The sequence below is a fragment of the Drosophila persimilis genome, unplaced genomic scaffold (genome assembly GCF_003286085.1).
Source record: "Drosophila persimilis strain 14011-0111.01,24,50 unplaced genomic scaffold, DperRS2 tig00000002-arrow-pilon, whole genome shotgun sequence".
Classification (NCBI taxonomy): domain Eukaryota; kingdom Metazoa; phylum Arthropoda; class Insecta; order Diptera; family Drosophilidae; genus Drosophila; species Drosophila persimilis.
In genome coordinates this window covers 9,613,438-9,641,427 of record NW_020825289.1, presented here as the reverse complement: position 1 = coordinate 9,641,427, position 27,990 = coordinate 9,613,438, and the positions used below count along the sequence as shown (strand labels likewise).

At 44.9% G+C, this 27,990-nt stretch overlaps 10 protein-coding genes across 11 annotated transcripts; 4 read left to right on the top strand and 6 right to left on the bottom strand.

Moving 5' to 3' along the window:
- Position 1: 1 nt before the first annotated feature.
- On the bottom strand, positions 2-4,907 carry LOC6590654 (dihydroceramide fatty acyl 2-hydroxylase FAH2). Of its 2 annotated transcripts, none has more exons than XM_002016376.2 (4): positions 4,842-4,907; positions 3,017-3,375; positions 655-882; positions 2-594 (listed from the first exon to the last, which is right to left on the bottom strand). In XM_002016376.2, the coding sequence occupies exons 2-4, from the start codon at positions 3,350-3,352 to the stop codon at positions 106-108; spliced, it is 1,053 nt and encodes a 350-aa protein (XP_002016412.2). In that variant the 5' UTR covers positions 3,353-3,375; positions 4,842-4,907; the 3' UTR covers positions 2-105. The 2 variants fall into 2 exon arrangements, with proteins under 2 accessions (XP_002016412.2, XP_026841398.1); XM_026985597.1 differs by lacking the exon at positions 4,842-4,907 and adding an exon at positions 3,888-3,999.
- On the top strand, positions 1,322-3,015 carry LOC113565081. The gene is made up of 5 exons (XM_026985596.1): positions 1,322-1,410; positions 1,482-1,950; positions 2,006-2,301; positions 2,361-2,519; positions 2,579-3,015. Exons 1-5 carry the CDS (start codon positions 1,353-1,355, stop codon positions 2,743-2,745), a joined length of 1,149 nt encoding a protein of 382 aa, XP_026841397.1. The 5' UTR covers positions 1,322-1,352; the 3' UTR covers positions 2,746-3,015.
- Positions 4,148-7,961, top strand: LOC6590652. The gene is made up of 6 exons (XM_026984822.1): positions 4,148-4,151; positions 4,242-4,277; positions 6,856-7,060; positions 7,132-7,427; positions 7,487-7,645; positions 7,705-7,961. The coding sequence occupies exons 1-6, from the start codon at positions 4,148-4,150 to the stop codon at positions 7,869-7,871; spliced, it is 867 nt and encodes a 288-aa protein (XP_026840623.1). The 3' UTR covers positions 7,872-7,961.
- A 319-nt stretch (positions 7,962-8,280) lies between these two features.
- Positions 8,281-11,890, bottom strand: LOC6590651 (inositol-3-phosphate synthase). Its single transcript, XM_002016373.2, has 5 exons — positions 11,556-11,890; positions 9,523-10,221; positions 9,215-9,457; positions 8,685-9,152; positions 8,281-8,615 (listed from the first exon to the last, which is right to left on the bottom strand). The coding sequence occupies exons 1-5, from the start codon at positions 11,682-11,684 to the stop codon at positions 8,460-8,462; spliced, it is 1,695 nt and encodes a 564-aa protein (XP_002016409.1). The 5' UTR covers positions 11,685-11,890; the 3' UTR covers positions 8,281-8,459.
- A 1,263-nt stretch (positions 11,891-13,153) lies between these two features.
- LOC6590650 (WD repeat-containing protein CG11141) lies at positions 13,154-15,856 on the bottom strand. The gene is made up of 4 exons (XM_002016372.2): positions 15,638-15,856; positions 15,235-15,519; positions 14,101-15,179; positions 13,154-14,036 (listed from the first exon to the last, which is right to left on the bottom strand). Exons 1-4 carry the CDS (start codon positions 15,854-15,856, stop codon positions 13,508-13,510), a joined length of 2,112 nt encoding a protein of 703 aa, XP_002016408.1. The 3' UTR covers positions 13,154-13,507.
- Positions 15,857-16,771: 915 nt separating this feature from the next.
- On the bottom strand, positions 16,772-17,736 carry LOC113565144. The gene is made up of 2 exons (XM_026986192.1): positions 17,547-17,736; positions 16,772-17,474 (listed from the first exon to the last, which is right to left on the bottom strand). Exons 1-2 carry the CDS (start codon positions 17,578-17,580, stop codon positions 17,074-17,076), a joined length of 435 nt encoding a protein of 144 aa, XP_026841993.1. The 5' UTR covers positions 17,581-17,736; the 3' UTR covers positions 16,772-17,073.
- Positions 17,737-17,974: 238 nt separating this feature from the next.
- Positions 17,975-19,918, top strand: LOC6590538 (probable peroxisomal membrane protein PEX13). The gene is made up of 3 exons (XM_002016371.2): positions 17,975-18,856; positions 18,915-19,144; positions 19,290-19,918. The coding sequence occupies exons 1-3, from the start codon at positions 18,228-18,230 to the stop codon at positions 19,709-19,711; spliced, it is 1,281 nt and encodes a 426-aa protein (XP_002016407.1). The 5' UTR covers positions 17,975-18,227; the 3' UTR covers positions 19,712-19,918.
- A 593-nt stretch (positions 19,919-20,511) lies between these two features.
- On the bottom strand, positions 20,512-25,822 carry LOC6590537 (transcription factor Dp). Its single transcript, XM_026987014.1, has 10 exons — positions 25,024-25,822; positions 22,711-22,871; positions 22,576-22,642; positions 22,447-22,511; positions 22,321-22,379; positions 21,923-22,250; positions 21,617-21,852; positions 21,459-21,541; positions 21,304-21,387; positions 20,512-21,241 (listed from the first exon to the last, which is right to left on the bottom strand). Exons 1-10 carry the CDS (start codon positions 25,106-25,108, stop codon positions 21,069-21,071), a joined length of 1,341 nt encoding a protein of 446 aa, XP_026842815.1. The 5' UTR covers positions 25,109-25,822; the 3' UTR covers positions 20,512-21,068.
- A 230-nt stretch (positions 25,823-26,052) lies between these two features.
- On the top strand, positions 26,053-27,489 carry LOC6590536 (F-box/SPRY domain-containing protein 1). The gene is made up of 3 exons (XM_002016369.2): positions 26,053-26,517; positions 26,582-26,946; positions 27,021-27,489. The coding sequence occupies exons 1-3, from the start codon at positions 26,210-26,212 to the stop codon at positions 27,113-27,115; spliced, it is 768 nt and encodes a 255-aa protein (XP_002016405.1). The 5' UTR covers positions 26,053-26,209; the 3' UTR covers positions 27,116-27,489.
- On the bottom strand, positions 27,490-27,896 carry LOC6590535 (COP9 signalosome complex subunit 9 homolog). The gene is made up of 2 exons (XM_002016368.2): positions 27,791-27,896; positions 27,490-27,708 (listed from the first exon to the last, which is right to left on the bottom strand). Exons 1-2 carry the CDS (start codon positions 27,866-27,868, stop codon positions 27,562-27,564), a joined length of 225 nt encoding a protein of 74 aa, XP_002016404.1. The 5' UTR covers positions 27,869-27,896; the 3' UTR covers positions 27,490-27,561.
- Between the last annotated feature and the right edge of the window lie 94 nt (positions 27,897-27,990).

The window sequence follows — 27,990 nt, the reverse complement described above, 5'->3', positions numbered from 1 at the left end:
CTTCATTCTTTCTTTCATTTTTATAAACAACTTACGGCTTATTCTTACATCTAAATAATTTGTTCTAAAATAGCAACATTTGACCAAACTCTAACCTAGCTCTGGCTAAGACCAACGCAGTTGGTACTTAAGCTTTCTCAAATGAATGCGCGTCTTAAAGACAACATCCCACAGAGGACTGCTGATACCATATCCCAGGTCCTGGTGCGTAAAATGGTGTTGGTAATGATATCGTTTCATATGGACAATGTGCCTGAAAGATGGATTGCCGTAATGTAGGTAATAGTGCATCATGTCATAACACAGGTAGCCGGCGAGAGCACCTGATAGGACAACTCGCGGTTGGATGAGAAAATAACTAAGTGGGTAATAAATAAGCGTAGCAAGAATGGCACCCGGAAGTGGGGGAAACACGAGGCGCATGGGATCGAAAGGTACTTTATGATGCAGGCCATGGATCATGAAGTGAAAAGTGCATATCCAGGGCCCACTGTTGCTCTTTAGTTTAATATGAAACACCCAACGATGTAGAGTGTACTCCAGAAATGTCCACAGGAGCACGCCGAACAAAAAGTAGCCAGTGACACACGCAAGCTGTAATATTTGATAATGATTAAGAGATTGTCATTAATTGGTAAACAAATATATGCGTACCTGACTTTTGTCATTCCAACTGGTGTGAATGTCCTCCCACGCACACCGTATAATGACGGGAATCCAGAATATGGGCACCAGCCACCAAGGCGTCTTGGTCAACATTTCCAAATACCAGGGGCCGAAGAGCCGCAGTGGCCTGTCTACTGGCTTGTGCACCCACTCATCGTAGCATTTCGTTATGTTGGCGATTTGCGGCAGCATGGCCTTTGACCAATCAACCAGGTGCTGAAACGAGTTACAAGTGTTTTTAAATATGGCGCGCACCATCCAGTCGATAGTATCGATAACCGAACTTGAATCGGGTAAGGCTCTCTTTGAAACCTTTTTTTACGCAAAATTCAATAAAAGCAAGTATTTAAAATAAACCCGTCAAGTAGTAAATAGGTTAATTATTTGGATATAACTATGTGGCTAGTAATATTCCACGGAATATCAAAATCGAGGGATATGTATAATATAACTTAAATTCGTCAGTATATTAACGGTATATTTTTAAAATGAGACGGTGTATTTTGCTATATTTCTGAGGGTCGGACGGTATATTTTAACGATAAATCCGCGGTCACACTGATCAAAAACTCAAATTCAACGACGCAGCGCGACTACCTGCGATAAAGCATTCTATATTTTAATAGCAGATTCATAATACTACACAGTGCCCACTGCACTTAGTTATACTATAGTCGGAATAGAATATGTCAAATACATCAATTCGTCCGATACCTACGCTGAAGGGGATTTTTTCAGTGCCGCGTAAGATTTTTCTCGAAACTTGTACGGTCATGGCAACCGAGGTATAATTTGTTTTGGTAATTTTATTGCAGGAGCAGGAGCTAATCAGGGCCGCAACTTTCTTAAAGAGAATAAAGTGAGCTTGCGCTCGCTGGAGAAATCAACAAGTGAAAAACTAGCAGCCAAGGAACCAGTGCGTCCCAAATGGATGCCACCTATGCGCCGCGCTGGCAGCGAGGTACGGGAATCGAAAACAGGAAGACCCCCGGTGTCCAGACAAAACACCCAGGAAACCAGTCTGCAACGCAACCGTAACCACTCGCGTTCCCATCACCAATTGGGTGTGGCTGTTCCAGATGCTGGCGAACGTTTTGACGGCTTGGAATCGCGCAATCCTATGTGCGATGACTCGTCGGTGGAAGCACAGAAAGATTTTGAGCAGTCACCGGACAAATATTCAGAACGCTGCAGCTCTTGCGGCACCCAACGCAGCTCCACAAGCATTGGCATACAGACAGAAGATATCACAGATGAGCTCTACCTAACAAATGCCTTAAAAAAGTAAGAAAAGCAGCAGCAACCCATACCTTAACGTACTCTATTCTTGCTATTTTAGATGCAGTTTTGATGGTGATTCTATGCTGGATGACCACCCCAATAAATATGACAACAATTACAGACGGTCCTCCAATCGTTACGATAATAACGAAAACGAGCATCTTCAGCCCAGTCGGTTCAACATGAATGAGTTGAACACAATGATACCCTTACCCGACGATGATCTGAGAACTGAAGTTGCTTCGGATGAAGAGGCTCCGCTTAGTGCCCGCAGCCGCTTTACAGTGGCCACAATGGCGTCAAATGCTAGCACCACGTCCATAACATCGAAGCGTCGCGAGCACAAGCTGGGATGTGAGTATATATAGGGGAACTCGGCGGCTCGATGGCTAATCAAGCTTTGTTTTCAACAGCACGCGACGAATTGCGTCTTCCGCGCTACCTGGAGAAGGAAAAGCGCGAAAAGGCCGCAGCCAAGGAGCTTGCCGATGCACGGGATCCGGACTGTCCACACGGACATACTCTGCTCTCGGAGGAGGATCGTGTTGGCCACTTGAACAGCGCAAAGAAGCGTAAGTCTTACAGATAGTATCTTAATTTTGCATATGTTTCAATACGGTTCGCTTGACAGGCTATGATGGTCTAATCAGTGAGCTTAATCACATGCCTATGACCGCCCAGACTCTGCGGGTGCGCAACCGCAAGGCGGAAATCGACAAGGAGCTGGGTATCGTAGATGAGGAGATACGCGTCTACTCCAAGCCCAAGGTATACATCAGCTCTAGCAAATATCAGTAGCTCTGATGGCTGTACTCGCAACATCCCAAAGAAGTCTTTGCATCAAATGACTGTTAGTTCTACGATCTCCCTAAAAACTATCTACTATGACCTCCGCCGATCATGTGCCTTAAGGAGTCTTTATGAATGCATGAATCTAGTCTTGTGTTAACTATATTTAAGAATAATTTCGATGTCATCAATGGAGACAGTCTTATGAATGCAACCAACTGAAGACTCCAGTAAACACAACAGAATTTCTACATTAAATAATAATCTAAAAAAAACTCACCTCCATGCTCTCATCCAATTGATTGTTGTTTTTGTCCTCGGACTCGTTCGACCGCTCCTGTGAGTCCTGGCCATTGTCTATTCTTCGAGCCTGATGTCGAGGTTTGGTCATGGGAATACGAGGGTCCTCAGATTTTACTTTGTACTCCTTCATCAGATACATGGCCGCATCCGAGTGCGGTGGGGCCTTCATGAAACGTGCTGTCATATCTGCCTGATTGAGACCGTTAAGAGTGTTGATGCCACCCGGATGCTTGTGCATGAACTCGGACAGATCATAGTACTCCTGACGGTATTTCACGATAAACCCAGCATCCGATCCCTTGGGCGTATCCATTGCGATGAGGTTCGATTCGGGAACTGAAATTTAAAAATGCGGTCAGATAAGACTACTATATAACCACTACTACTACACCCAATACTGTTACAGATTCCTAGCTTAATAATTACTTTGCGTGCCATCGTATAGCACGTTACCATGATTGTATTGTTAAATTAGTTATCGGTTGTATCGGACACGGTCAAATTAACTAATAACTTCAAATATAAAAATGTATTCCATTCCTCAAACGGAAAGTACATATGTTTTTATCCATCCAGTTTCCCTTTAATCTAAGCAATTTTTTCCACTATACATAATATAAATGGCGGTATTGGCTATTGTCCTCTGCCGTTGGCTTTTCTTGATTGCAGTTGAGAATAAAATATTTATGAAAATTGGTAGGTAGAGCAGCTAGCTGCTTTCGATTGATGGGGCAGCAGCTTCGACCAAGAAGTGGGTTTGCTTTGATTCCAAAACACCCATCGGGCGAAATCTAGACTATAGCAGTGCAGGACGCTATTTATATTCTTTAAGTAATATATATAATTACAGGGACTGGCCTGCCATTATTGGCAATGCAATGCATTGCTACAGAGCCCGTGTGAACTTGGCATTCTTCAACTCAGACTTTCTCAGTGTTTGCCAGATGTTTCATTCCTCAAATGAGTTCAACCCTGAATTCAAATAGACATTTCCATTCTAACTGCAATCCGCGATACGAGTATCTGTTTCTGTCTACGCGCCAAACTAAACGTCGCCGTTATACTGCCTATACCAAAATAAATATTTCATATATACTCGTATGTAGTTATGAGTAAATCCATACACTCTTATCATCAACTGATATTGTAGGGGTTGGGTCTATTGGGAAAGCTTGTAAGTGCCTGGATTTGTTGAGAACGAGGACGAGTTGTCGGGTCGTTTGTCAAAGTCGGTCTGGGTAAGCCCACGGGAAGCACGCATAGACAGGTGTAGGTACAGGTTGTCTGACTCAACCGATCGGCCAGTGCATCTGCGTCACATATGATTAATAGCTGAGGCACTATCTGACATGTATACAAATGTGGCATTATCTAGCGGATGCCATATCGCTCTGGGTTATTATGCTCTTCTCCCAGGCCCATCGAACTCAAACAAACAAACACATGCCACTTCAGAGTATACACGCGGTTCTTGTGTAGCTTGTAGTTTCGACAGTCTCCACCTCTGTCCATCGGGGTTAGCTGGGGCCATATAAGTATGTATGTATATGGGGTATATCTTTGTTGACGGTCAAAGGGTGTCTCTCACTATCTTATCACTTGTGGCTCTAATCATTATAGTTATTGAACAATTCCTTATTAGGGAACCCAGTTTGCACATTTTGTATAAGTATTTCGAGACAAACTTGAACGGCATAGATAGATAATACGCCACAATAGCCGCAATCCTTTGGCAAAGTGTTTAAAAGTATTAAAAACACAACTTCAACATTAGTGAAATTATTTATTTATTAAAGACGAACCAGCTTGGGGTCGGAGGAACTCCTCGAACAATGTGAGGGCGACTCAAGTACGGTTTCTGGAACCACAACCGCACGCAATGCAACGCAACTGGCAACTAAACAACTGGCCCACCCACCCAGCCCTAAGCCGATAGTGGCAGCGGCAGCGACAACCGCCCCGCTGCAGCTTGTACTCAGGTTGGTATTATTAGTACCACTGTTGGCAGTACGAGGTGTACAATATAGTTCTGGCTCTGCCAGAAGATAGCCGCACCGAGCCCGAGCGCCGATAAGCGATAAGATAAAGTCTTCGGGCTGGTAGTTTGTCCAGTTCGATTCTCCTGGCCACAGAGAGTGAAAGTTCGTTGGATGGTGCTGGTTCATGCTTACGCGGAGCCTTATCTAGAGATTTGCAAGACATAATATAGTTACTATCGGCGTGTGTTCCAATTTCGGAATACACACCTGATGTGTGCATGTAGATTTTTGATAGCGGCAGGCAGGTGAACTTCTAATTTGGGGTGCTCTCAGCCAGGTTCGGGTTTGAAGCAGATTCGTTATCTGGATGGCATAGCTATGCTAAAAGTCAATACGAAATGAATCACGATGTGCCAGGGGCTTTGGTTTCGGGCATTGGAAGTGACTCAATCCCATAGAGAGATAATACAAATATCTTTCGATTCATGGCCAGATAAGCATGTCTATAGTGTAGCATTTTCAGTGCTTCCCCCTGAGAACGTCAATCAATCAAACTCCAACTAACTGCCTGATTCAGAGATGCCAATGTGCGATAGGGTAAAGCCACAGGTACACAGATATGGCTTCGGAATTACATGAGAGACTGAGGACTGGAGTCAGGCATAACCGCGGAGCAACCCACTTTGTGCCATACATTCATATGTACATATATGTATGATCTTGCCACACAACCGGAACTACGAAGACTAGATACAAATCGCCATTAGAGTCCCGTTTTCTCCACTGCTCAATCACTTAATCCGGATGAAATAATTCTTCGCACCAGCTAAATTCATTTTTTAATTAAAATACCCTGGTGCTCCAGTTAATTTATGAGACCATTCGTGTCGGGGCAAGAGCACACGCAGACCCGGCACCGCCAGAAGTGTCATTCTGTGCCAACAACTTGACGTTGAAGCGCCAAGCCCAGTCGGGCCCTTTGCACAGCCTTGGCTCTCGAGTGCGGAGTACAGAATGCACGAACGAGCTCTATCCGAAAATTCTCGGAGGGAATTCCATTTGGTTCGTTCGAATGGCTGGACTGAACTTCTCCTTGATAAGTGATGGCCGAACGGTAGACTAATTACAATCCAATACGTTAAACATATCACTATCAATCAACCGAATGAAACCGTTCAATATTACTTCATAATATACCACTAGTGGATTATAATTATGGAGGGAGTGATATTCAGGGAGTGACTGTCATTAGATGGTCCAAACATTAGCGCCATTTGAATATTCTTTGATATATGAAACCGGGATACGAGTAGTGGTATTATAAGGCTGTGCTAAAGTTGGCGGTAAATCTACAAAAAAATATGTTTGATTGGGGAGAGTAAAGTTTGTATTATTAGAAACGTCCTATCTAAAGTACCTTTTACTGCCATCAACGATACGATACCAAAGAAATAACCATTAGATATAGTGTATCTCATAAAATAGTTTGTATGTAATCAGCGCCGAAGAACCCAAAGATCCAAACGTATACTTAGAGTCATCGGAATTCACAATGCACCGCCTTATCTTATCAAGGAGCGTCACTGAATTTACATTGCATACCCTTAGGCGGTTCCTTGGTTACATTTATCAATACTTTAATGGATTGGCTAGCATTCCCCGATACTCCCGATGACGTCCAAGGGAAACGGAACCATCAATTGCACATTCGTTTCTATATGTTTTTCAGATATTCGTCCAAATAATCTTTAGCGTTTAATAACGGAAATATACTCATAATTGCCTTACTACTTGGCAGATTCTCAAATATATGTATTCAATAGTGTGGCTGTTCCAGATGCTGGCGAACGTTTTGACGGCTTGGAATCGCGCAATCCTATGTGCGATGACCCGTCGGTGGAAGCACAGAAAGATTTTGAGCAGTCACCGGACAAATATTCAGAACGCTGCAGCTCTTGCGGTACCCAACGCAGCTCCACAAGCATTGGCATACAGACAGAAGATATCACAGATGAGCTCTACCTAACAAATGCCTTAAAAAAGTAAGAAAAGAAGCCGGCAATGAAAGCAGCAGCAACCCATACCTTAACGTACTCTAATCTTGCTATTTTAGATGCAGTTTTGATGGTGATTCTATGCTGGATGAGCACCCCAATAAATATGACAACAATTACAGACGGTCCTCCAATCGTTACGATAATAACGAAAACGAGCATCTTCAGCCCAGTCGGTTCAACATGAATGAGTTAAACACAATGATACCCTTACCCGACGATGATCTGAGAACTGAAGTTGCTTCGGATGAAGAGGCTCCGCTTAGTGCCCGCAGCCGCTTTACAGTGGCCACAATGGCGTCAAATGCTAGCACCACGTCCATAACATCGAAGCGCCGCGAGCACAAGCTGGGATGTGAGTATATATAGGGGAACTCGGCGGCTCGATGGCTAATCAAGCTTTGTTTTCAACAGCACGCGACGAATTGCGTCTTCCGCGCTACCTGGAGAAGGAAAAGCGCGAAAAGGCCGCAGCCAAGGAGCTTGCCGATGCACGGGATCCGGACTGTCCACGCGGACATACTCTGCTCTCGGAGGAGGATCGTGTTGGCCACTTGAACAGCGCAAAGAAGCGTAAGTCTTACAGATAGTATCTTAATTTTGCATATGTTTCAATACGGTTCGCTTGACAGGCTATGATGGTCTAATCAGTGAGCTTAATCACATGCCCATGACCGCCCAGACTCTGCGGGTGCGCAACCGCAAGGCGGAAATCGACAAGGAGCTGGGTATCGTAGATGAGGAGATACGCGTCTACTCCAAGCCCAAGGTATACATCAGCTCTAGCAAATATCAGTAGCTCTGATGGCTGTACTCGCAACATCCCAAAGAAGTCTTTGCATCAAATGACTGTTAGTTCGGAACCATCAATTGCACATTCGTTTCTATATGTTTTTCAGATATTCGTCCAAATAATCTTTAGCGTTTAATAACGGAAATATACTCATAATTGCCTTACTACTTGGCAGATTCTCAAATATATGTATTCAATAATAAAGCTACAGCCGATCCCAAACAATTTGGGCATTCTGGATGGATAGGGGAACGAAGTTGGGAAAACATATATTATGCGAGGAGGAGCATCTCCAACTGTGCGCAGTTCCTCCATTTGGATACCCACAAGTAATTCATAATTTCTCATTTCTCAGCCATGTGACACAGCGAAACCTGGCAGGGCCCGCCACTAGTATTTTGTAACAAAAACCGGCAACTGATAACTGTTTATTATTAGTAATATTAGGCTTTATTCGGAGGAGCCCGTTTTGTTTAACGTTTACAGTATATATATTAATAGCTTAAGACTAAGTTCAAATTCATCCATCAAAAACCATATATGTATGGTTATACTTTTCAACACACAAATCGATTCAATGGAGGATGTGACCCTTCAGTGGCCATTTCCGTTGGCGGCCAACTTGGTGCCATTGCTGTGCCCATTGGCATGCAGCTTACCTCCGTTGGTGGAGGACTCCACGGCACATGGCTGACCCAGTAGCTTGGCCCGCTTCACGGGCGGCTCATTCGTGATGGTGGCAAAGTCGAACTGAAGGAAACAAAAAGTCAGATAGAATATTAGGAGTGGATGGAGTAAAATGATTCGGTATGTACTCACGCGCTGTTCCAGAGTCATGTGGGAAATTGGCGGAAGTCCGATGCAGCCGCGCAGGATGTTTTCAATGGCAGCACGCTGGCGGAACAGCGAGTTGACCACTTGTGATCCCTGGGGAACAAGCGGGGCCTTGCACAGATAGCTCAGCAGCGAAAGGACCGGCTTGAATGGCACCCAGGAAGCAGACTCCTTCTCCGCGCTGCGCAGCTGGATTCGTGTACTCAGCTCGCCCAAAATAACCAGATCCAAAATAAGGGGTGTGGCCAGGAGCGAGTCCTCGCAGGTGTTGTGGATTACCAGAGTGTTGTGGCCACCCATCATGATCTCGGAGGTGTACTCGTCCATGGCCCGCTTGCTGTCACCCACATAGGGCAGGTATTTGATGACAACCACATGGTCGGGATGCTCGTTGGCGCCGTAGAGCAGCCTATTGGAGGCCACCATATCGTCCACCACATTGCTCTTGGATATCTGCCGGCGGAGGGGATTGTTAGTCACAACAGAGGGACAATAATTGATCAACATCAGCCTACCTCCTTGGAGCGGAACTGCTGGGGAGCAGACAAGTTCTTGCCGTCGTTGTTGCCAAGGTGATTGTAGCTGGCAATGGAAACTGGCTTGATGCCGGCACCCACCAGGAAGTCGACCAGCACACTCTTGATCTTGGTCTGGCCGGACTTGAAATCGTCGCCGGCAATGAATACGTTCTTCTCCTCGGCCAGCTGGATGAGACCCGGCACAAAGGTGTTTTGCGGCGAGCCGTTGATGTAGGTGCACTGCGGGGGAGTCCAAGAGGTTGAGTTCAAGATCACATCAAGTAGGCAACGAGTGAAATACTTACACCCTCGGCTACGCTGGCCATGGCAAAGATGGTAGACGGCGAGACCTCCGAATGGTTGGCCTTGAGAGAGGCAAGCAGCTCCTGGCTGGTGGTGTTCAGACCTGGCTGCACCTCAGAGAACCGCTCGGTATTGGCCGTCCAGAGGACAATCACGGAGTCGACGCCGCTGCGCTGCTTAAAGTCGCGGATGTCGCGACGGATCTGCTCGTACTGCTCCTGTCTAGTGCCCTTGATGAGGTTGTTGGCCCGATCCGACTGGTTGGCCGCAATGAAGTCCGGATCGTAGATCGATGGACGGGGCTTAAGTTTGGCCATCTGCTCGTACAGCTGGTCCTGCAGGGCCACATCGAGAACCTCGGCACGCACCATGGCATCCGCCAGGTGCAGATTGCTAATGTCCCAGCCATCAACAACAATGTCGTTCGGCTCCACCATGGGCAGGAGCTCCTTCATGGGCGCAAACACATCGCTGCCCGTCTCGTCCGAGCCAATGAACACGGTCGAGGCCTGCGTGATCGAACCGTACCAGTTGGCCTGCTGCACGCCCGTGCGCTTGCGCCACTTCAGCTGGCGGCGGTTGGCCTCAAGGGCGGCAGTGAGGGTGGATCCGTTGTTGCCACCCCAGCCCACCAGCATGACTCCCAGCTTGGGCACCTGGCGACCCGTGCGAATCTTTAGGGCAGTCGTCTGAGGGTGCACCTGCAAAGATCAGTCGGCGGAATCACTGATTAGTAAGTATCTGGTCTACTCCGAATCCAACCCAACCCGTTCAGCCCCTGCAGGGGTCCCCAGCCACCTTATCTCTGGTCATATCGAACCACTCAAGAGTCACGTCCCAGCATAAATTATAAATTATGCGATCGCCTGATTTTTTGCTTACCGTTCGACGAACCGAACCTGATTTCGGTACCGGTTACCATTGCAGAGCGGAAGGGCATATTGATTCCGTATTTGGGTGGAATAACAAACGTATAAATTTACATATTGTATAAACAAAATGTTATTTCAAGTAGTTAAAGGGCTTGATCTCTTTGATCTGCTTAATCTTTACTCTACTCTACTCTTAAATACATTTACATTTTTCTTTACAACAAAAAGACCGAAACAAATCAGGTATTTTATAGTCGAAGCACAATTTGAAAGGCTTTTTCGTTTGGTTTTTTATGAGATTTGTGTTGTTGATTTTACCCAAAAATAAAATCGTGAAAGAATACATAAGGAACGATGATTGCATTAATAATTTAACAACGTGTTCGTCCAAAGTCCGGTAAGAATTGTTGTCAGCTCATTTGCCGGCCGGCATAATTATGTATCATTTGCAGTTAAAGAGAGGCGAGGAATTTAAACTGTTTCTCTTTCTTGGACAGCTAAGAGCAAAAGTTCCCCCGGCATTTCATTTTATTATCTATCATTGACCTTGAATAAACCGACGCCGCTGTATGTACATACATGCAGCAATTGTTCCCCTCCTGGAGGGTGGGCGGTGGTGAGATGTAAACAGAGCACAAACGACGACCACAGTTGTTGGAATAGGAACGTAATCGGCTTTCGATTCGGTTCGTTCTACTGCAATCCAATAGCAAGAACTGCGACGACACAGCCAACCGACACCAAACGGCGCCTGCGCGCGTAGAACCACGCCACCCACAGTATCGGGTGTCAGCAACAGCTGTTTTCTGGAAGCAATAATCTGTAACTGTGACTGTACCCACCCACCCACGCCTCTTCGGACTACGCCTTATCGGGAGCGCACATATTGGATATCACTTATGTTTGTACGTATGAGCCACACAACCTATCCCTTGCCTAAACAATGGAAAATTTCCACTGTTCCTAAGCAAATGTCCGGGGGTGTAAGTGTGTGTATGTGCAGCTGTGGATGACTGGAAGTCGGGCAAATTCAATGTGAAGGTCAGTATTGCCACTCGTACATTTCCAAGGGAAACTTATGAAATCCTTAGGCAACTGGTGTCATCGATTGGCATGGTTTTCCCTGCACCAACTAATCAATTTTTTCTCACAAATTAACTCACCTGCAGCTGTCCGCCGGCGGTACGCTTCACATGCGATGTCTGATATTCGTAGTCCGTCTCAATGAAGTCATCGTCCACCCGCACCTTGGGCGAGATGATTTCCAGCGTCGAATTATTTGTGGGCTTCATTTTCAGCAAAAAAAATGCAATGTTTTTTCTGTCTGCGTGCGACTTTGTTTCTTTTTCTTCCTGTACTTTTGGCAATTTTCACACCCACACCACTTGCTTTTTCTCAATTAGCGCGACTTTTTTTTTTTGTTTTGTTACAGGAATTCTTTTCTCACTTGCTGCCGGGCTGCTTGCGCGGGAATCCAATGGGACTGGAAGGTTCTGCTGAAGGCAATGAAAGCGAATGATTTGCCAAACGAGTGTGGAAGCCGCTTTTATAGAAATATGAGTACAGTGGCTCACTGCTTAGATGAACCAGCGCACCTTTCACACTTAAAACTGTTATAGCTTCTAAGCCATCTAGCCTACCACTAAAAATCAAATGTATACTGATAGACATACATTTAACATTAATTTAAACCAACCTCATATGTATTAAAACATTTTTTTAACACATCTTCATGTGTGAAAGGTGCTCTCTGGTCTATTTAAGCTGGGAGCCACTGTACATATGCTCATACATATTTATATAAAAACACCATGTGGACTCTCAGCCGCTCTCCCGCGCTCTGTGAAAACTGAGAAGAGAACATTTGCGTGAGTTTGTGCTGGTGGATGGGCTTCCATCTGAACAGCACAGGATTGAACCCCTTCTTATCGTGCTCTTTATAAAGATCATGGGCAGGTATTTAAGAAAGGTGAATTAGTACAAGGTAAGACTTTCGTTCCCTCACTCATAACATTCCCACTCTCTCTATTATAAGAGTGCTCCCGCTTGGACATATCAATCAGAAATTTATAAAGTTCTTCTTTAACTAAAATTGTCTTTTTTAATGGAAGGGTTCATAAATTTAAACTAAATTCCTTTTAAAGTATTATAAATGGAATTGGATCATATGTCTTGCCCTTTTTATACCCTTGTCTTAAGTGTAGTCTTTTTGAACTTAACTCGAAAAACCTTTCCGATTCTTATATATCAAGATCTGATGTCCAGTGGTCGCGGGCCGTATTTCATGGGGTTACAACCTTTGAAACGGCCCTCTTAATAGCTCCCCAATACAATTTCTTGTTCCTAGAATCTTCCAGAAACATGCAAATCTTATAAATGAAAAACTTTCCATTGTTACAGTCAATTGAAAGCAAACCGAGTTCAAATTACGAATTGTTTCTTAATAAATATGGTGGGTCTGGTTTCTTTTGACAAGCCCAAGTTGTGGTTTGGTTCGGGATTGAATAACAATCACCGTCAACTGATCGGTATGTGTCCACTTCAGAAGTTTTCCATAGAACCGAAACGAGCCGTTTTGCATCAATGGATCCTCTTGGTCGACCAGGTCTATCGCCAAATCAGGCACATGCTGTCGTGGGAGGCTCATTTCCCACAGCTGGAACCTTATCAGCTCAGACACGCCCTAAGCGCCACATCCATTTCCTGTGGCGTGGGTTTCCCTCAATGTGAATGAACACACTCGTGTGCATACGTGGAATGATTGCATTTATGTAAGATAATTGTATTTTGTGTGTTGCAATATAAAATACTTAAAGCATTCGAATGTGTGAGGGAAGTAACACAGGGATTGATATCAATATCCTAGCATTAGGACAAGATCACAGTGCTCATCTAAGTGTTACCTCCATAGGACAGGTTTAAATTTTGAATGAAGATTACTAATGCTAAAGTTATGTACAATTGTGTTAATTCGACTCATATAAATAAATCACGATAATCACACTCTAAAACGCTCAACAGTTTCGTTGAGCGGAGCTGCAAAAAAAAGCGTGTAATTTGCTCAAAATCAATTTGAAAGCAAGTGCAAATGATACACTTATGGGTAATACTGAAACTAATTGTCCAGAAACTCCCATTCACTGGACGTGTTGGAATCGCTTGTGGCTGGGGTTTCATTTCTCAAGGGGTCTCCAGCCCGTCGAAAGTCTGGCAAAAAGCTTGTGTACTCCTCCTCGTCCGTATCATCTTTCAGGGTTAGTGTTGCCTTCGGCCTGCTGTTGACAAACTTTAGAGGCGCCACTTTTGGCTTCGTGGGAACAGACGCACAAATCCCGTCTATCGGCTGGCCCGCATTGTAATCGTCGACGGTATGCATTTTGTGTGGAGCTGTCTGCACACTGGCCTCCTCCAGTCGGGTGGGATAGCAGCTGATCAAATGCTCAGTCAGTTGCTTCGTCTGAGCATGGGCGGCACACAGCTCTTCTTGAGTGAGTGGGGCCAGGTGCACCTCGGGCAGGTCCAGCTCGGCGGCGAGGGACTTGGCCTTGGCCGCCACGGTCTTTTGAAGTGTGGTCGGGCTCAGGGTGTCCGGTAGGTGCTCCATAAAGGCGCTCTTCAAATCCAAAGGCGAGGCCAGGCCATTGCTGCACGGAGTATAGAGATTCATCTTGATTGAAAAAAAAAATGGTGAAATCTTTGAATACTCACTTCTCCATCTGACAGTAGCTGGCCTCCATTATCGTGGCGGCACTAGTGAGCGGCAGTTTCATCTCATGTGTCTCGTGGCCGATTTCTACAACGCCCAAGCCACTGCTCTGCTTGCCCACAGATGTCTTGCGCCTTCTACTGGAGGTCGTACCGCTGGTGTGAACTATAGACTGCTCGAAATCCATTTCGCCTATGCGACGAAAAATGTCTAGTCGTCGGTTCTGCTGAGCCAACGGCGACTCCACGGCCAGCTCAATGGGAACGTTCAGATCGAGCTTCTCGACGGGTGGCAGCTCAAAGCATTCTTCGGCACAGTGGAGGGGCTCCGCTTGCAGTTCCAGCGGTGACTCCAGCTGGGAGGAGTGCGGAGCGCCTAGGACAGGAACTGGCGGCGGCATCAACGGATTAAATATTACTTTCGCCGTCTTGTTTGGTGGCTCCGGAAGTGGAGCCAACCGCAACAGGGAGCGCTCGCCTTCCAGAACAAAGATTTCCTTGCCATAAACGCAAAAGTCGAGAATTTTGCGAAACCCGCGCGCTACCGCTTCCACCTTGAGGCGGTCGACATTCAATATATACAAAGTGGTATCGTCATGGGTCACCAGCAAGGAGTCCTGGCCGTCGTACAAATACAACTGGCGGAAATTGCTGCTGGCCACGTAGGGCACTTCGCTTTCTCCATCTTCCGCAACAGCTGGTTGTGACCTTGTGGATGGATCACTGCGCTTCGGGTTAAGTATGGGTATCTCCCACGTGGGACTGCGCAGCACAGCGTCCCTAAATAGAAGGGTCCTAGACACATTGCCGATGGTGTCGGCTATCCAGAAGCGCAGACCAGGTCGCCCGCAAATGAGCTGTGGCTTGCTATTCGACAACTTCTTAAGGAACACGCCGCCACAGTCGATGAGCTGCTTGCGATCCTTCTTGCCCACCTGGGTGATGTGCCACTGTCCAGTTTGGACGTCGCGCTGGCACACGATACAACGATAGAGCGTGGCCACGAGCAAGTGGCTTTGGTGTACGCTTAGCTGGACGATTTCATAGGCTTCGCTCAGGATCTCAACAGATTTGCTTAGGTGCTGGATGGAAAATATAGTGGCTACTGGAGGATTCTTTCAAAACTCTTGTACCCACCGATTGATAGTCGAATTCCGTTAGCACCACAACGCCTTGGCGGTCGCCGGAGAAGAGTTTCATTCCATTCTTCGACCACTCGCAGCAGCTGACCACGCAGCGGTGCAGGTCGCGGATGGTGTAGCGTTCGATAGGCTTGCTGCGCGTACAGGGAGCCACCAGGTTCAAGTCCTGGGGCAGTTCCTTCTGTATCTGGAATATGCTGACTTGTCCATTGGCGCATCCTGCAGCCACCATGTACTCCACCGAATTGACTATCTTCACGCACGTAATGCGTGTGGCAACCTGCAAAGACATTAGAAGGGGGAAGCCCACGCCACCGTTAGCCAAAATTATGAGTGAATGACACGCAAGGGATGGGCCATGCTATTGAGATTGAATTGTAGAATGAGTCATAGGCTACCTCCGACTTGAGCTTCTGCATCTCGCCCGTTTGGCGATTGTACCAGAATACAATGCCCGCATCGCTACCCACGGCCAGGAATTCGTTTGTTCCATCGACGCAAGTTAAATTGAGATTGGCTGGAAAGAATCCCCGCTGCAGCCGTGCCGGAATGTGATCGATGATATCAGTTAGCGGTGCCCACTCCCGTATGGAGCACAACTCCTTGCTGTTGGCCATTCTTGGCCTGCTGGTCAATACGACGCTTCAATGACAGCGGATTTATCGTTAAAATATTCCGTCCGACCCTCAGAAATATACCAAAATATACCGTCTCATTTTAAACTATACCGTAAATATACTGACGAATTCAAGTTATTATTATACATATTCCTCGATTTTGATATTCCGTACAATATTACTAGCTAAATAGAACTTTCAGGCCTGCCCACATAATTTTATCCGATTAATGAATTAATTTTCTAATCGACTGGCTTATTAAATACTTGACTTTGATTGTTTTTGGATCAATTTTGGTTCCTTAACAACAATATAGCTTCTCGTATGATGATAAACCGAACTTAGCCCACTTAAGCCCCCCCCTATTTAAATAGTTCAACTACTTGAGATAAATGGCGGAAAATATTAACGATTGTAACTTCTCCTTGTAGTTTCATGCCTTTATTCCTGCGCAAAAGACTAGTCAATTTTCATTATTTTCGGTGGAAAACTAAAATACACCCTTGGCTTATAATAGGTTAATCGTTCTCCGTCAAGGATTGGAAACTGTATTGTTTCGTCAAATATTATTAGCTAGATTGCACATTTAGCCATGCCGATTAATCAATTTTTTCTTAACTGGCTTATTTTATATACTGGTTTTTATTGGATCTTGTCGAAAAAAAGGTTTTAGCGAAATAGGTAAAACAAAAAAAGGGTTTTAACGAAATGGGTAAAAAAAAAATTGAAAGAGGATAGTCGTTGATATTGCTCAATTTAGAGATTCCGTTCAATAATTCTGGCTAACTAAAACCCTTAGTTCTGCCCACATAATTTTAGGACATTGATGAAATAATTTTCTACAAAATTAGCTATTTCTTAGTCCTTTCTTTTATTGTATTTTGACTAAAATAAGGTTTAAACAAAATAGTTCAACAAAAAAACAGTCGCAATGTTGCTGGGATTTGAGGACATGTTGCGTGTAGGCCGTAGTAGGTCTTTGTATAGCCTATTTCGTTAATTTTATATGAAGATCTTCTTTGAGCCAAACAAATCAGTGACATCATACTGGTCGTCATCAGCAAAGAGAGTTTTTTCTAACTCTGAGAGTTTGTTCGGCTGCATCGAAATCATCTAAATCCAAATCATCGTCATCGAATAAGGAGGATTTAAATGTTTGTTCTGGTGGCTTTGGCTTGGGCGAAAAGGAGCTTAGGAAGTCATCTTCCAGATCATCATCAAAGAGATACCTTGGCGACGGTTTCGCAGGCTTTTTGGGAGGATTTTGAGGCACTCAAAGACGACGGCCCGTCATTAAAGATGGGCCAAAACAGATCATTGGTCGCATTATTAAGCGGAGCCTGCGTTGGAATGGGACTCAACGATGGGCTGTCATCAAGGAGATTAACAGTTTTGGGCTTGGGCTGAGTTTTTACAATCTCATTGATCTTCTTGGCCGATATGCAAAGCTGTGGGATGGGCGAGTAGGATATTGTTAGTTTAAAAATTTGCGACACTGATGTCGGTGATCCGCTGCAGCTCCGCGGAACGACGCTCTCCGTTGACAGTGATCCGTTCCACTCCGGTCTTGTCGTCCAGCCAGTACACAAATGCCTCCCAAGGCGGCAATGTTGATCACCTGCGAGATGGGCATGGAAACAAGGGAGGGGATTACACATATGTCCAAAGGATCCCCATATTCGTTGCATACTTGCTCTTTCCATCGATTCGCTAGCCATGGGCATAGTAGATCATATCGGACTGTTGGTCCAGGGCCGTGACTCCTTCCAGCTTGTAGGTCAGCCGCTCATTGCCATCGACTGAATGATGCCGGGATAATGGCCTGATGGCTGTCAACATCTGTCCAGAAGAGCAGACGCCTTCATGGCATGTACGGCAATGTTACGGTTTTTGTTTGTTTTGTTCGGCAATTGAGATGGCAGTGCTTCGATAAGTCGCGACAGCTGATTGCTGGTGGTGGGAGTTTTTCAATATCGAAATAATAATCGAGTGCAAAGTATCGATGGCGATAACAACTCCTGGCTCTGTTGCCAGATGGTTGGAAAAGGATCACATCGCCAGACTATCGATAACATTAAGTATCGAAACTGTTGGACATATTTATTATTAAAAAAAATTTCACCAATTAAATTTCTGAAGGAGTATCCGCCCCTGTTTGCAGTCGTCGTGTACGAAAACAGAAGTGAGCTAATTGGCAAAACAATAGCAGCCCCTCCCGCACACACCACATAACTCTACCACATAGTTGAATACGACTAGGCGGAGATAAAAGTACAACAGTACCTCCCCCCGCTCGCTACTCGTTTGGGGTAAAGTTCACAAAGCCCATTGCCAACGGCGGAGCTACATACGACAGTTTTTAGCTATCGCCATGGCCGACAACAATAATCTTCGCAGCGCTGTGATCAACGAGGCACCTTTAGTGCCGCCGACGAGCATTGTTGGACCCGGATTTTCCAGTGGGCCTCCGCCAGATGCAGTGCTGCGCACACCCTTCGCCGGTAATGTGCGTGCTCTACCAAACCTCGCCCCACCACTTCCACTGTCGCCGTTTCAACAGACGCAATATGGATATGGCGGAGCATATGGAAACAATAGCTACGCTGGTGGCTATGGCGGCTACAACACGGGAGGAGGATTCGGAGGAGGATATGGAGGAATGGGCCAATTTGGTAGCGGTTGGGGAGCTCCATACAGGTCGTATGGCGGTGACTTTGGCGGAGGCTACAATAGATTTGGCGGTATGGGGGGCATTGATCCGGAACAGCGATTCATCCAGATGGCCGAGGCAAGCTCGCGTCCAGCGTTCCAGAGTATAGAGTCCTTAGTATCGGCTATTGGGAATATTGCCTCCATGCTGGACTCGACATTCTTTGCGTTAACGAGCTCATTTCGGGCCATTCTCGGCGTGGCAGCGAACTTTGGACGTCTGCGCAGCGTTTTTGCGCAGTTCTGGACGACATTTGCCATCTTCCGAGGGCTGAAATGGATCTACAGAAAGTGAGTAGCAATCGGAAAGAGATTTAACTCTGGCTTTACTGAACGTACATACTTGTAGGATTCTTTTCTGGCTGCGATTATCGAATTTGGATCCTTCTTCGGAGGCCTTCAAGAAGGCCTTTGCTGAAGCTCTCAACGAAAATCATAGTCAGGTCGGAGGGGGACCACAGCCTCCGCGAAAAAGAAATTCGCCCTGGCCGGTATTAGCCTTCATAAGCTTTATATTCACGGCTCCCTATCTGATCATGAAGCTGTTGGGCTCGGTAACGAACACGGCCCAGGAGGAAGGTACATAAACCTTATGCACATTGCACACTTGCTTTATCTAATCGCGAGCACTTTGCTCTCGCCATGTGCTATTAATCTGGCCGATAAGCCGTGAGAAATGTGATAAGCCCCGGGTATAATTCTTGTATGTTTTTGTTTCTCGCAGCCCGCAATCCATCCAAGTGGGTCGCACCTATTCACACCCAGGCTGTTTACGATTTCGCCGGACGTAATCAGAGTGAACTCTCGCTGAGTGCCGGCCAGTCGCTCCAGGTGGCCCCCCGCGAGATTCAACAGACTCTCAATCTGCTCAATACCGGCTGGGCCTTGGCCACAACAAATGGCCAGACTTCAGGCATCATTCCCATTAGCTATGTCAAATCACCGCAGCAACTACGCCAGGATCATCAGGAACAAGTTAAACCCACCCAGCCGCGACCCGAGCTGATGAATCTTTCTACAGATGCTTTTCCCGCACCGCCGTTGGATCAACAAATGAACTACGACTTCAACCTGGCGGCCCAGCAACAGGCACCCCTTGGGCCGCCCTCAACTGCAACAGCGGCATTTGAAGAGGGTTTCGCTTGAATTACCCCAGCCAGTGGCCCCCCCGTGCACAGTCCTAAAACATAGCTTTAGTTTAAGTATGTATCTTCGGTTGACCTGTTGTATTTTAAGATAGCTTCCGCCTTTTGTAAGTATATTTCCATTTAAGGTTTTTGAATTTGTATGTAAGACTGTTCTGCTCTACGATCCGATCCCAATGAACTAAAGTAAACTACAACAACAAACCGAGTTCCATGACTCATTTCCATCGCCAAATGTGGTGGCTTTCAGCCCAGTTCAGCCTCCTCTAGTCACGCAGTTCTAGTTAGAAACTCGTTCCTCGGGTTTGCTGAGAGGGTATGCAAAATGAGGTGAAGAAAAATGCATAGGTTTTCTTTGTTTATATCATATTTTACAATATGCAATCCGCTTTATTAACTCGTTTGTTTGTCAGTTATTCCCATTGCAGCAATATGCAATTCAATCCAATCATTAATTATTCCGATTTATTACACAGCTACATGCACTCGACACTTATATTTAAACGCATTCTATTTGACTTGTCTACTAATTTGTATTTGTATTTGTATGCTTCTCTGTATTCACTTGAAGATTATATAAATTCTGAAAATTTATATTTCGCTCGTATTATTATTGCTAAATTGGTAGGTTGATTATTTGCATTCATCCCATCTCCGTTTCTGTTAAATTAAATGTTTTGGGGCTGAGAAATTGTCAAAGACCTTCCACTTGTGGGGATGATTGAATAAAACATATTACATATGTATGTATTGGATGCCCTGCCATTCTTGTCTTCTAATCGTACAAATAATTCCAGTTCGTTTTGGTTGTGTTTAAAATTTGGGTGTATTGTATTATCCAGAGAAATTTACCCATAACATTATCGCTTTCGCTTTAGTATTACCCATTAAAAGAGGAGGGGCGGCAAAGGGGAGACGACTCGTAACAACTAAGAAACAATATTTTTTTTTCGTTTGCTGGGGGGGATTGCTTAATATGTTGTGTACACTTTTCGCTTAACTAGACAAATTACTTTTTAAAAACTCATTCAGCTTAAACATAAATCTTCAAAGATCCAAGGGAAAATGCGTATGCGAAACCATTCACTTATGATTTTCCCCCATGTTGTTTAGACGATAATTATAGCAATATTGTATAACTTAATAAAGTCTCATTGAAATTTAAAAAAAAACCAACTGTGTGGGTGGGATGGTGGTAGGGGGTGATAGAAGAGCCGACAAGTTTAACCGTGTGGGGGGCGTGGCAAACCTAGCAAAGCATTGATAAACGTAAAACTAAATGAATCTTCTGCATCCGCAGCATCTGCATCCCCGTCCGCATCGGCCATTGCATGTGCAATGTGAGCGGCATCGTCAGCTCAATCTATGTCATCCTCCAGCTCGTCATCGTCCAGCTCCAGCTTGAGACCGTCACCAATGGTGCGCTGTGTTGTGTTTTGTGACAAGCTTTGAGAATCATTGTACACTGTATACTCGATATCCTCGTCGTCGGAATCGTACATGGTTTCTCCAGTTTTTCCGGCTCCATAAGCTAGAAGACGGAATGGTATTGTAGATATTTTGATTGATATTTTTATCCGATATGAAACATACCTTCTACATATTTGGCTAGATTTGGTGGGACCCAATTCTTCACGCGCTCAATGTTTTCGGGCGTGCACTTACCCTTATCCAAGCCTAGAATGGTTGAAAAAATCAATTAGTTTACTGAAAACTGTGGAGGAGGATTCGGCACGGAGATTACATACCCAAACAGAAGCCCATACGCTTGAGGACTTCAATGTCATCGTGCATTTCAAATGTCTTGTCGAACTTGAATATGTATTCGGACCTACATAGTACGGACAGGGCAATGAATAGTGAATGAGTGGTAGAATTTGGGGGAACTAAGAGATGTTGGACTCACTTGTCGTTGGTCACGCTGCAGTTGATCTTGGTCGATTTGTGCGTGTTAACTATGATGAACGGCAGCTGACAGGATGCATTGGCTGAGGGCACCACGCCCTGGCTCTCATTCCGCTTGTTTCGCTCGACTAGGCCTTTGAATGCTACATGCTGCATAATCATTTCGCGCAGCATATCATTTTTCTGTTTGATACGCTCCCGCCGGAGACTATTCTCCTCTTCCAGCGCCAGAAATTGCTAGCGAATTGATAGGGACACATAGCATTAGCCGACATAGTCGCAGGACTTTTGGATTGTACGGTCTTACCTCCGCTGAGTTGGCGGGCAGTCCTATCCAGCGTATTTCCTTCTTATCCTTGGATATAACATTGATTGCCATCAGTACGTTGAGCGCATCGTAGACACGACGTCGGATATTCTTTTGATCACAGTTACTGTCGTAGGCATTGTTTTTCATTTCTTCGCTGACGAGGTCGTCGGCCACTTCATTGTATGTGGTTTTGCCCTTCTCCTCAACCTTCTCGCACACCTTCATCGAGAAGTGACGGAGACCCTTGCCGGCCTTGTCCGGCTTGCGTTTCCTTTGTACTGACGAGGATGAGGCGGAAGTTGAGTGGTTGCTCTGTATGGCATGGCTGTTAGAATCAAGAGAACGATCAGCTTAGTTCCTGTTTTTTTTTGGACTTGCATCAGCTGGAAACTTACAGTCTTGACTTCAATTTAATGGGATTATTTGGCGTAAACCTCTCAAAGCGTTCCTTTATCTGTTTATGCAAAACACACATTCGGTTAATGCCGCGTGGAGGTGGAGTAGAGTACCGCGCTACTTACCACGTCGTACATGCCGCCGCCCCCGCTGGCGCTCTTCTGTGCCGACCCAGTTGTGTATGAAGTATCTGTGTTTGTTCAATGGATATCGCATGAGAACCGATCGAAAGGTTATGTGTGTTTGTGGCTTACTTTCTGTTTTTGGAATGACCGTACCGTTGTCCTGCAATCGAATGAACTGTCCCTGATTTGTGGAGCCCTGTGAGGGTTGTGAAATGTGAGTTAAGCAACGATACGATACCCTCCGATCCGAAGTAGACGCCTTACCATCTGACTGAACGCGCCCATGCGTCCAACGGTGCCAATGCCACTGCCATTGCCACTGACACTGTTGCGCGCGGAAGAGCTGGTGGCATACACTACGGAAGATTTTCCACTATGCATTTCAGATTTCACTTGTGCCGGCTTCCGCATTGTGGCTATTTGTCCTAGAAGAAGATAAATGCAGTTTCAGATTGGATTCTCCCTGAAGAACTACTAAGAATTTGATAACACGATTGTGTCAATATCCCCAACACGCACACACACATCAAATTACACTGGCATGTGTGTATTCGACTATTGTCGGTGTGCAGCCCTCGCTGTGAGGCAAATGTAGTGAACACAACAAGCGCGCGCAACTGAAAACGACTGCAACAACAGTAAAATATAACGAAGGTACATATTTCTGAATCAGAATTTTAAGGGTGCATACAACACACACACACACATAACAATTTCTATGTATAGTACAGAAGAGGATGCAGCAACAACCCGAAAACAGATCACTTAGGGTTGTTGAAGATAGATTTTGGTAAATTTTTCTGGTAGTTACATTACATATGTATGTAGGTATATTAACGGAACCGCCAAGTTTAAACCAAAATTCTGTTGTTTTTTTTTAATTTAAAAAAAATGTATTTTTTTTTTGTCTCAAAAGCGACCACCAAAAAGGCATTTCTACATGATTTTTACATGCAATTGTGCAAGGTATTACTGAGAAGAGGTGGAGTTCTAAATATCATTAATATCGATATTTTTATGAACTACTTTTTAAGTCACAGTTTGTCTAAAAGAAACATTAACTTGAAAGTGATCTGAACAAAGATCGAATTAAACCCATAGATCATATGGGTACCTTATCCCAAAAGATAAATATTGCTCTGATAAAAAAGGTACCAAATGCTAGGGAAAAATAGACCATAACTAGAATCAAAAACCTATGGGGCCAGATTAATTGTATGCATCCCTGGCTTACATCTTTGTCTTTGTAACCGGCTTTTCTAAGCAACTCAAGTTTTTTACATTAGCTTCATTCGGTATGATAATTATTCACCTGTCGCCCAATATTTGCATAACCATAACAACAGAGCGAGTGGTCAAGGGAGAGACCAAATGATGGCCTTCGCTCTCAAATCAAACTCCTAGAACAAGCAAAACAGCAAAGGGTCTTCGAATACTAAAAATAGCTACAAACTCTCTCTCTCACACACGTATGCAAGCTACCTTCAAATGACGCACACAGTGGCTTAACTACAGGCATACACGCCTTGGGCTGGCCAGCGGGGCGGACTGGGGATCGGCAACTTTTAAGTTCTAAAAACGTTTGTACTGTATTGAGATAATATTCTGGCAGACTAACACACAAAATTTTCAAAAATAAATAGGATTCACTGTAATTAGTTTTGGGACCGTGGTTCGATGCAAGAATCAAACACTTACACGTGTATACCAGTCGCTACACATGTTTGATGTTTGCCCGTTTTGGGGGTTTAGCTTTTTTACCTACGAGATTGTGTGTTTGTATGTGTGGCATTGTTGTTCTTGTCTCTAGCCTTGTTCGCCCGCGCTCTCTCTCTCTCTCTCATTCCCATTCCGGTCTTTTTCCGACTGTGTGACACATTGTCACGCAGTTTTTATAATTTTTCTTTTGCTAATATTATTAAAAATCATTATTTATAACTAAAAATAAAAATATTCCAGGTTTTTGATGCAAAACTTTCGTACTGAATGTAGCATAAACAGCGCTTCCACGACCGCCAGCGCTGGGCTGCATATCAGCTGTTGGCTAGTACGATAAAATAAAAGTGGGAGAATAATATGTCCATGTATGAATGTGTGACGGAGCGCGCCAACTGGGCGATAGTTGAACGGTAGGTGGGGGCGGAGAGAACATACCGATTTTAGTACTTCGAAAGTAGCTCTCTCTGTCTCTTTACCATTACTTTACTTTATTTTGTTCATCCTGTTGTGCAAGCTATTGTTTTTCAGTTGTCCTCTGCTTGTTTCTCGTGCACTAAAAACGTATCAAACGATGAATATTGTCAGCAAAAGAAACCCGAAAAAGAAAAGATGGCGTTTTACGCTCCCCATGCAACTTTGTAGTATCGTATCGCGCCCGCCTCCATATGTGCGTGTGCACGAGTGTGTGGGTATCACTGTGCCTCTGCCTCTGATAATACACACACACACACACAACCAAATCGAATGCTCATTAATCAAGGCAGCCCGAAGTCCTTCCCGGTAAGATAGAAAACATCAAGGCTCTTCAATTGCCTTGGAGGTATTTCGCTTTAAAGAGAGATGGAGATGCCCACTTACCATGCTCATCTTGAAAGAAGAAGTTTACTTCATCCGTTTTAGCTGCACCGCTCGCTGCTGCTGCTGCTGAAGAGTTATGCGACATCTTAGGAGTAACTTGGCTGTTATTGTTATAGTGGGACACACTCCTTTCATAGAAACCTAACCAGGTAGGCAGGTGCAATAGTGTCGACGTTGCCGCTATCACCGGTGCCGAACCCCGCACAGATAGCCGACTGTTGCCTCTCGCCCACTTTTCTCCACTCTCGCCCACTACTCCTCACCACAGTACTCTTCTGGCCGTCACCTCCTAGAGGGCCGCCAAAAAAAGAAGTCTTGAATAGGAAAAAGCACGTAGCCGCAACGTGTGTATGGGTTGCCTAGTGTGAGTGCTGTATTCGTAGTTTGTGTGTATTTTTCACTGCACTGCACTATTGAAACACGTGTGTTAATCCCCTCTTTGCCTACACTTTTATGCACTTAGGGATCGGTATTAATGGGTACAAAATTGGTTGTAGCTCGAGTCAAAATGGCGAGCGCGAGCGCATTTTTGTTCACTTCCAGCACAAGAGCATTTTTTCTTGTCACACACACACAGCGGCGGCCGCAAAATTGCTTTGGTGCCTGTTTTCGATGGCGATTTTCGCAGACTAAACGCACTTCGATTTTCACAAACAATATCGCAAAAGATTCCCCGAAATCGACTCTTTCGTGTGGTGTGATTACTTTTAAACAATTTGTATTTTTTAACGGAGCACGATATGCACAAAATTTCCACCAAGTCGTTGCTTTTTCGTTTTCATGTGGGAAAGGCAGAGCAGGCCAGTGTGCGGGTGCGAATGAAATGGCAGACAGTGCGCGCCAATTTACGCATCAATCGAGCTCAGTGTTGGAAGCAGCTGGTTTCCGAAATCGACTTGCAGCACTCGCCGCAAAATGTAAACAATGTTGCCACTGCATTCCGCGACTAGGTATTTTTCACTCATGTCTTATACGGTCCCACCTCGAGTCAAATAATAAATTAAGCAGAAATTTTATGATAAAAACAATGATTAAGCTAGCTTACAATAATAAACCGAGAAGAACACCTGAAAAGATATAGCAAGTCCGAGTCACAGGAGCTATATACTATACTTGCGGAAAAAGCCAAGCGAGTAGTGGATAGGACAGCGAGGACACTACACTATCGACTCCAGACAACAACAAAATGGTCGATCGTGTGGCAGCTCTGTGCAATTATAATGTCTTGGAGGTTGTATTTTCGTACCTGGACCTCAATGACTTGGGCCGCTGTTCGCAAGTCTGCAAAAGTTGGTTCCACTTCCTAAACGACGAGAACAGCGACGTCTGGCGGTTTCACTGTCTGAACAAGCTGCCAAAGGAAGTCACCAAGTCGGAATTGCTGTCTCCCGTCCCCACCTACAAGACAAAGCTGCGAGCGTTCTTTCATTCGTGGAATCCCAGCGATTGTTCGCGAAATGTGTATATTAAGCCGAATGGATTCACCCTGCATCGGTAAGACAGTTTGGTAGTAGGCTTAAACGAAAATATAGCAGACTCCATGTTCTTTCGTTGCTAGGAACCCCGTGGCTCAGAGCACAGACGCTGCAAGGGCCAAAATCGGTTTTCGACACGGACGCCATGCCTGGGAAGTCATCTGGGAGGGTCCACTCGGAACGGTAGCCGTAATTGGGATATCTACGAAGGAGGCGGCCCTTCAATGTCACGGCTATGTGGCCCTGTTGGGGTCCGATGATCAGAGCTGGGGCTGGAACCTGGTCGAGAACCATCTATTGCACAACGGCGACATGCAGGGAGGTTATCCATTGTTGAACAATGCACCCAAATATCAGGTGGGCGAGAGGATTCGCGTCATATTGGACTGTGATGATAATACTTTATCGTTTGAAAAGAACTACGAGTTTCTGGGCGTGGCCTTTCGAGGTGAGCTTATCATTTGGTGATTCTTTAATGATTTTAGATGCTCACTGCCAACTATTTACCGTATCTGGTTTCAGGTTTGCCCGATAAAAAGCTTTTTCCCACAGTATCTGCTGTCTATGGCAACACTGAGGTGTCTATGGTCTATTGTGGCACCCCCTTAGACGGTTAGCTATGCCATAAGCAGATGCAGCCTTAATTGCGTACAATTTGTTTAACAAATTCCATGGATCCATACAGATTTATCCTTAATGTGTACATGTAATCTCGATGTCAATGTCTTCAATCATTCCGCATGCGACTCAGTTTGATATCTTAAATATAGTTTCTAGGTTCTTTTTTGTACAAAAATTAAGCATTTTGTTGAGTTTATACCACGCCACGCCAAAGTTCAAATCCACCACCGCACTATCCTCGAACGGCAATATTTAGGTTAGTTATACGAACCAAATGAATATATTATAGCAGCCAACCAATTCAGCATTGTTTGTACATCCTTATCCAAGACATTTGCCCAAATAAAACAGAATAATGAACTAAACGAAATTAACTCAACATATATATTCCTTTGCTTATAGTAATTGTCCCCTTTTGGGCGACTTACGTACAAAGTTTAATCTACTGTTTGGGATTGTCGCCAGTTTGCTTGACTTTGGCCCAATTGTCATCGTCAAACAGATCATCGAAATTATTGTAAAAATCAGCATGCACATGTTTATCATTGGTGGGAAGATGATCCATCATCATGCCAGTAGCGCCGCCCGACTATAAATGTCATGGTAGTATAATTAATTGTTTTTCATATTTTTTGTTAGGACTTTCCCCACCCTGCTGAATTCAAACTCACCTCGTCCATTTCCATATAGCCAGGGCCCTCTGAAAACATCTCATCGGCAGCTAGTGAAGGCTTCATATTGAGATCCATTGTTAGCAGGTTTTTGTTGTGTTAAATTTAAGAAATTGACTTTTGTTTATACCAAAATCTTTTGTGAAAATTCTCAGCGTTGCCCATTGGGGCTACAAAACCATCGATGACGCTATCGATAT

Excerpts from the sequence above, each read along its gene's own strand:
- LOC113565081 (XM_026985596.1), top strand. The coding sequence starts at position 1,353 with ATGTCAAATACATCAATTCGTCCGATACCTACGCTGAAGGGGATTTTT. Across the intron at positions 1,411-1,481 it reads GGGGATTTTTTCAGTGCCGC|GAGCAGGAGCTAATCAGGGC; the intron begins GTAAGATTTTTC and ends ATTTTATTGCAG. Across the intron at positions 1,951-2,005 it reads CTAACAAATGCCTTAAAAAA|ATGCAGTTTTGATGGTGATT; the intron begins GTAAGAAAAGCA and ends TTGCTATTTTAG.
- LOC6590651 (XM_002016373.2), bottom strand. The coding sequence starts at position 11,684 with ATGAAGCCCACAAATAATTCGACGCTGGAAATCATCTCGCCCAAGGTG. Across the intron at positions 9,458-9,522 it reads TGGCCAGCGTAGCCGAGGGT|TGCACCTACATCAACGGCTC; the intron begins GTAAGTATTTCA and ends ACTCCCCCGCAG. Across the intron at positions 9,153-9,214 it reads AGCAGTTCCGCTCCAAGGAG|ATATCCAAGAGCAATGTGGT; the intron begins GTAGGCTGATGT and ends CTCCGCCGGCAG.
- LOC6590652 (XM_026984822.1), top strand. Across the intron at positions 4,278-6,855 it reads GTTTGTCAAAGTCGGTCTGG|ATGCTGGCGAACGTTTTGAC; the intron begins GTAAGCCCACGG and ends TGGCTGTTCCAG. Across the intron at positions 7,061-7,131 it reads CTAACAAATGCCTTAAAAAA|ATGCAGTTTTGATGGTGATT; the intron begins GTAAGAAAAGAA and ends TTGCTATTTTAG.
- LOC6590535 (XM_002016368.2), bottom strand. The coding sequence starts at position 27,868 with ATGGATCTCAATATGAAGCCTTCACTAGCTGCCGATGAGATGTTTTCA. Across the intron at positions 27,709-27,790 it reads GCTATATGGAAATGGACGAG|TCGGGCGGCGCTACTGGCAT; the intron begins GTGAGTTTGAAT and ends TGACATTTATAG.
- LOC113565144 (XM_026986192.1), bottom strand. The coding sequence starts at position 17,580 with ATGCCCATGGCTAGCGAATCGATGGAAAGAGCAA. Across the intron at positions 17,475-17,546 it reads CGAATCGATGGAAAGAGCAA|GTGATCAACATTGCCGCCTT; the intron begins GTATGCAACGAA and ends CCCATCTCGCAG.
- LOC6590536 (XM_002016369.2), top strand. The coding sequence starts at position 26,210 with ATGGTCGATCGTGTGGCAGCTCTGTGCAATTATAATGTCTTGGAGGTT. Across the intron at positions 26,518-26,581 it reads AATGGATTCACCCTGCATCG|GAACCCCGTGGCTCAGAGCA; the intron begins GTAAGACAGTTT and ends TTTCGTTGCTAG. Across the intron at positions 26,947-27,020 it reads TCTGGGCGTGGCCTTTCGAG|GTTTGCCCGATAAAAAGCTT; the intron begins GTGAGCTTATCA and ends ATCTGGTTTCAG.
- LOC6590538 (XM_002016371.2), top strand. The coding sequence starts at position 18,228 with ATGGCCGACAACAATAATCTTCGCAGCGCTGTGATCAACGAGGCACCT. Across the intron at positions 18,857-18,914 it reads CTGAAATGGATCTACAGAAA|GATTCTTTTCTGGCTGCGAT; the intron begins GTGAGTAGCAAT and ends ACATACTTGTAG. Across the intron at positions 19,145-19,289 it reads GAACACGGCCCAGGAGGAAG|CCCGCAATCCATCCAAGTGG; the intron begins GTACATAAACCT and ends TGTTTCTCGCAG.
- LOC6590650 (XM_002016372.2), bottom strand. The coding sequence starts at position 15,856 with ATGGCCAACAGCAAGGAGTTGTGCTCCATACGGGAGTGGGCACCGCTA. Across the intron at positions 15,520-15,637 it reads TGCAGAAGCTCAAGTCGGAG|GTTGCCACACGCATTACGTG; the intron begins GTAGCCTATGAC and ends ATGTCTTTGCAG. Across the intron at positions 14,037-14,100 it reads AGCTACTGTCAGATGGAGAA|CAATGGCCTGGCCTCGCCTT; the intron begins GTGAGTATTCAA and ends TACTCCGTGCAG.
- LOC6590537 (XM_026987014.1), bottom strand. The coding sequence starts at position 25,108 with ATGTCGCATAACTCTTCAGCAGCAGCAGCAGCGAGCGGTGCAGCTAAA. Across the intron at positions 21,853-21,922 it reads TGCCCGCCAACTCAGCGGAG|CAATTTCTGGCGCTGGAAGA; the intron begins GTAAGACCGTAC and ends TCAATTCGCTAG. Across the intron at positions 21,242-21,303 it reads TCTAGCCAAATATGTAGAAG|CTTATGGAGCCGGAAAAACT; the intron begins GTATGTTTCATA and ends TCCGTCTTCTAG.
- LOC6590654 (XM_002016376.2), bottom strand. The coding sequence starts at position 3,352 with ATGGATACGCCCAAGGGATCGGATGCTGGGTTTATCGTGAAATACCGT. Across the intron at positions 883-3,016 it reads AATTGGATGAGAGCATGGAG|CACCTGGTTGATTGGTCAAA; the intron begins GTGAGTTTTTTT and ends AACTCGTTTCAG. Across the intron at positions 595-654 it reads GTTGGAATGACAAAAGTCAG|CTTGCGTGTGTCACTGGCTA; the intron begins GTACGCATATAT and ends CAAATATTACAG.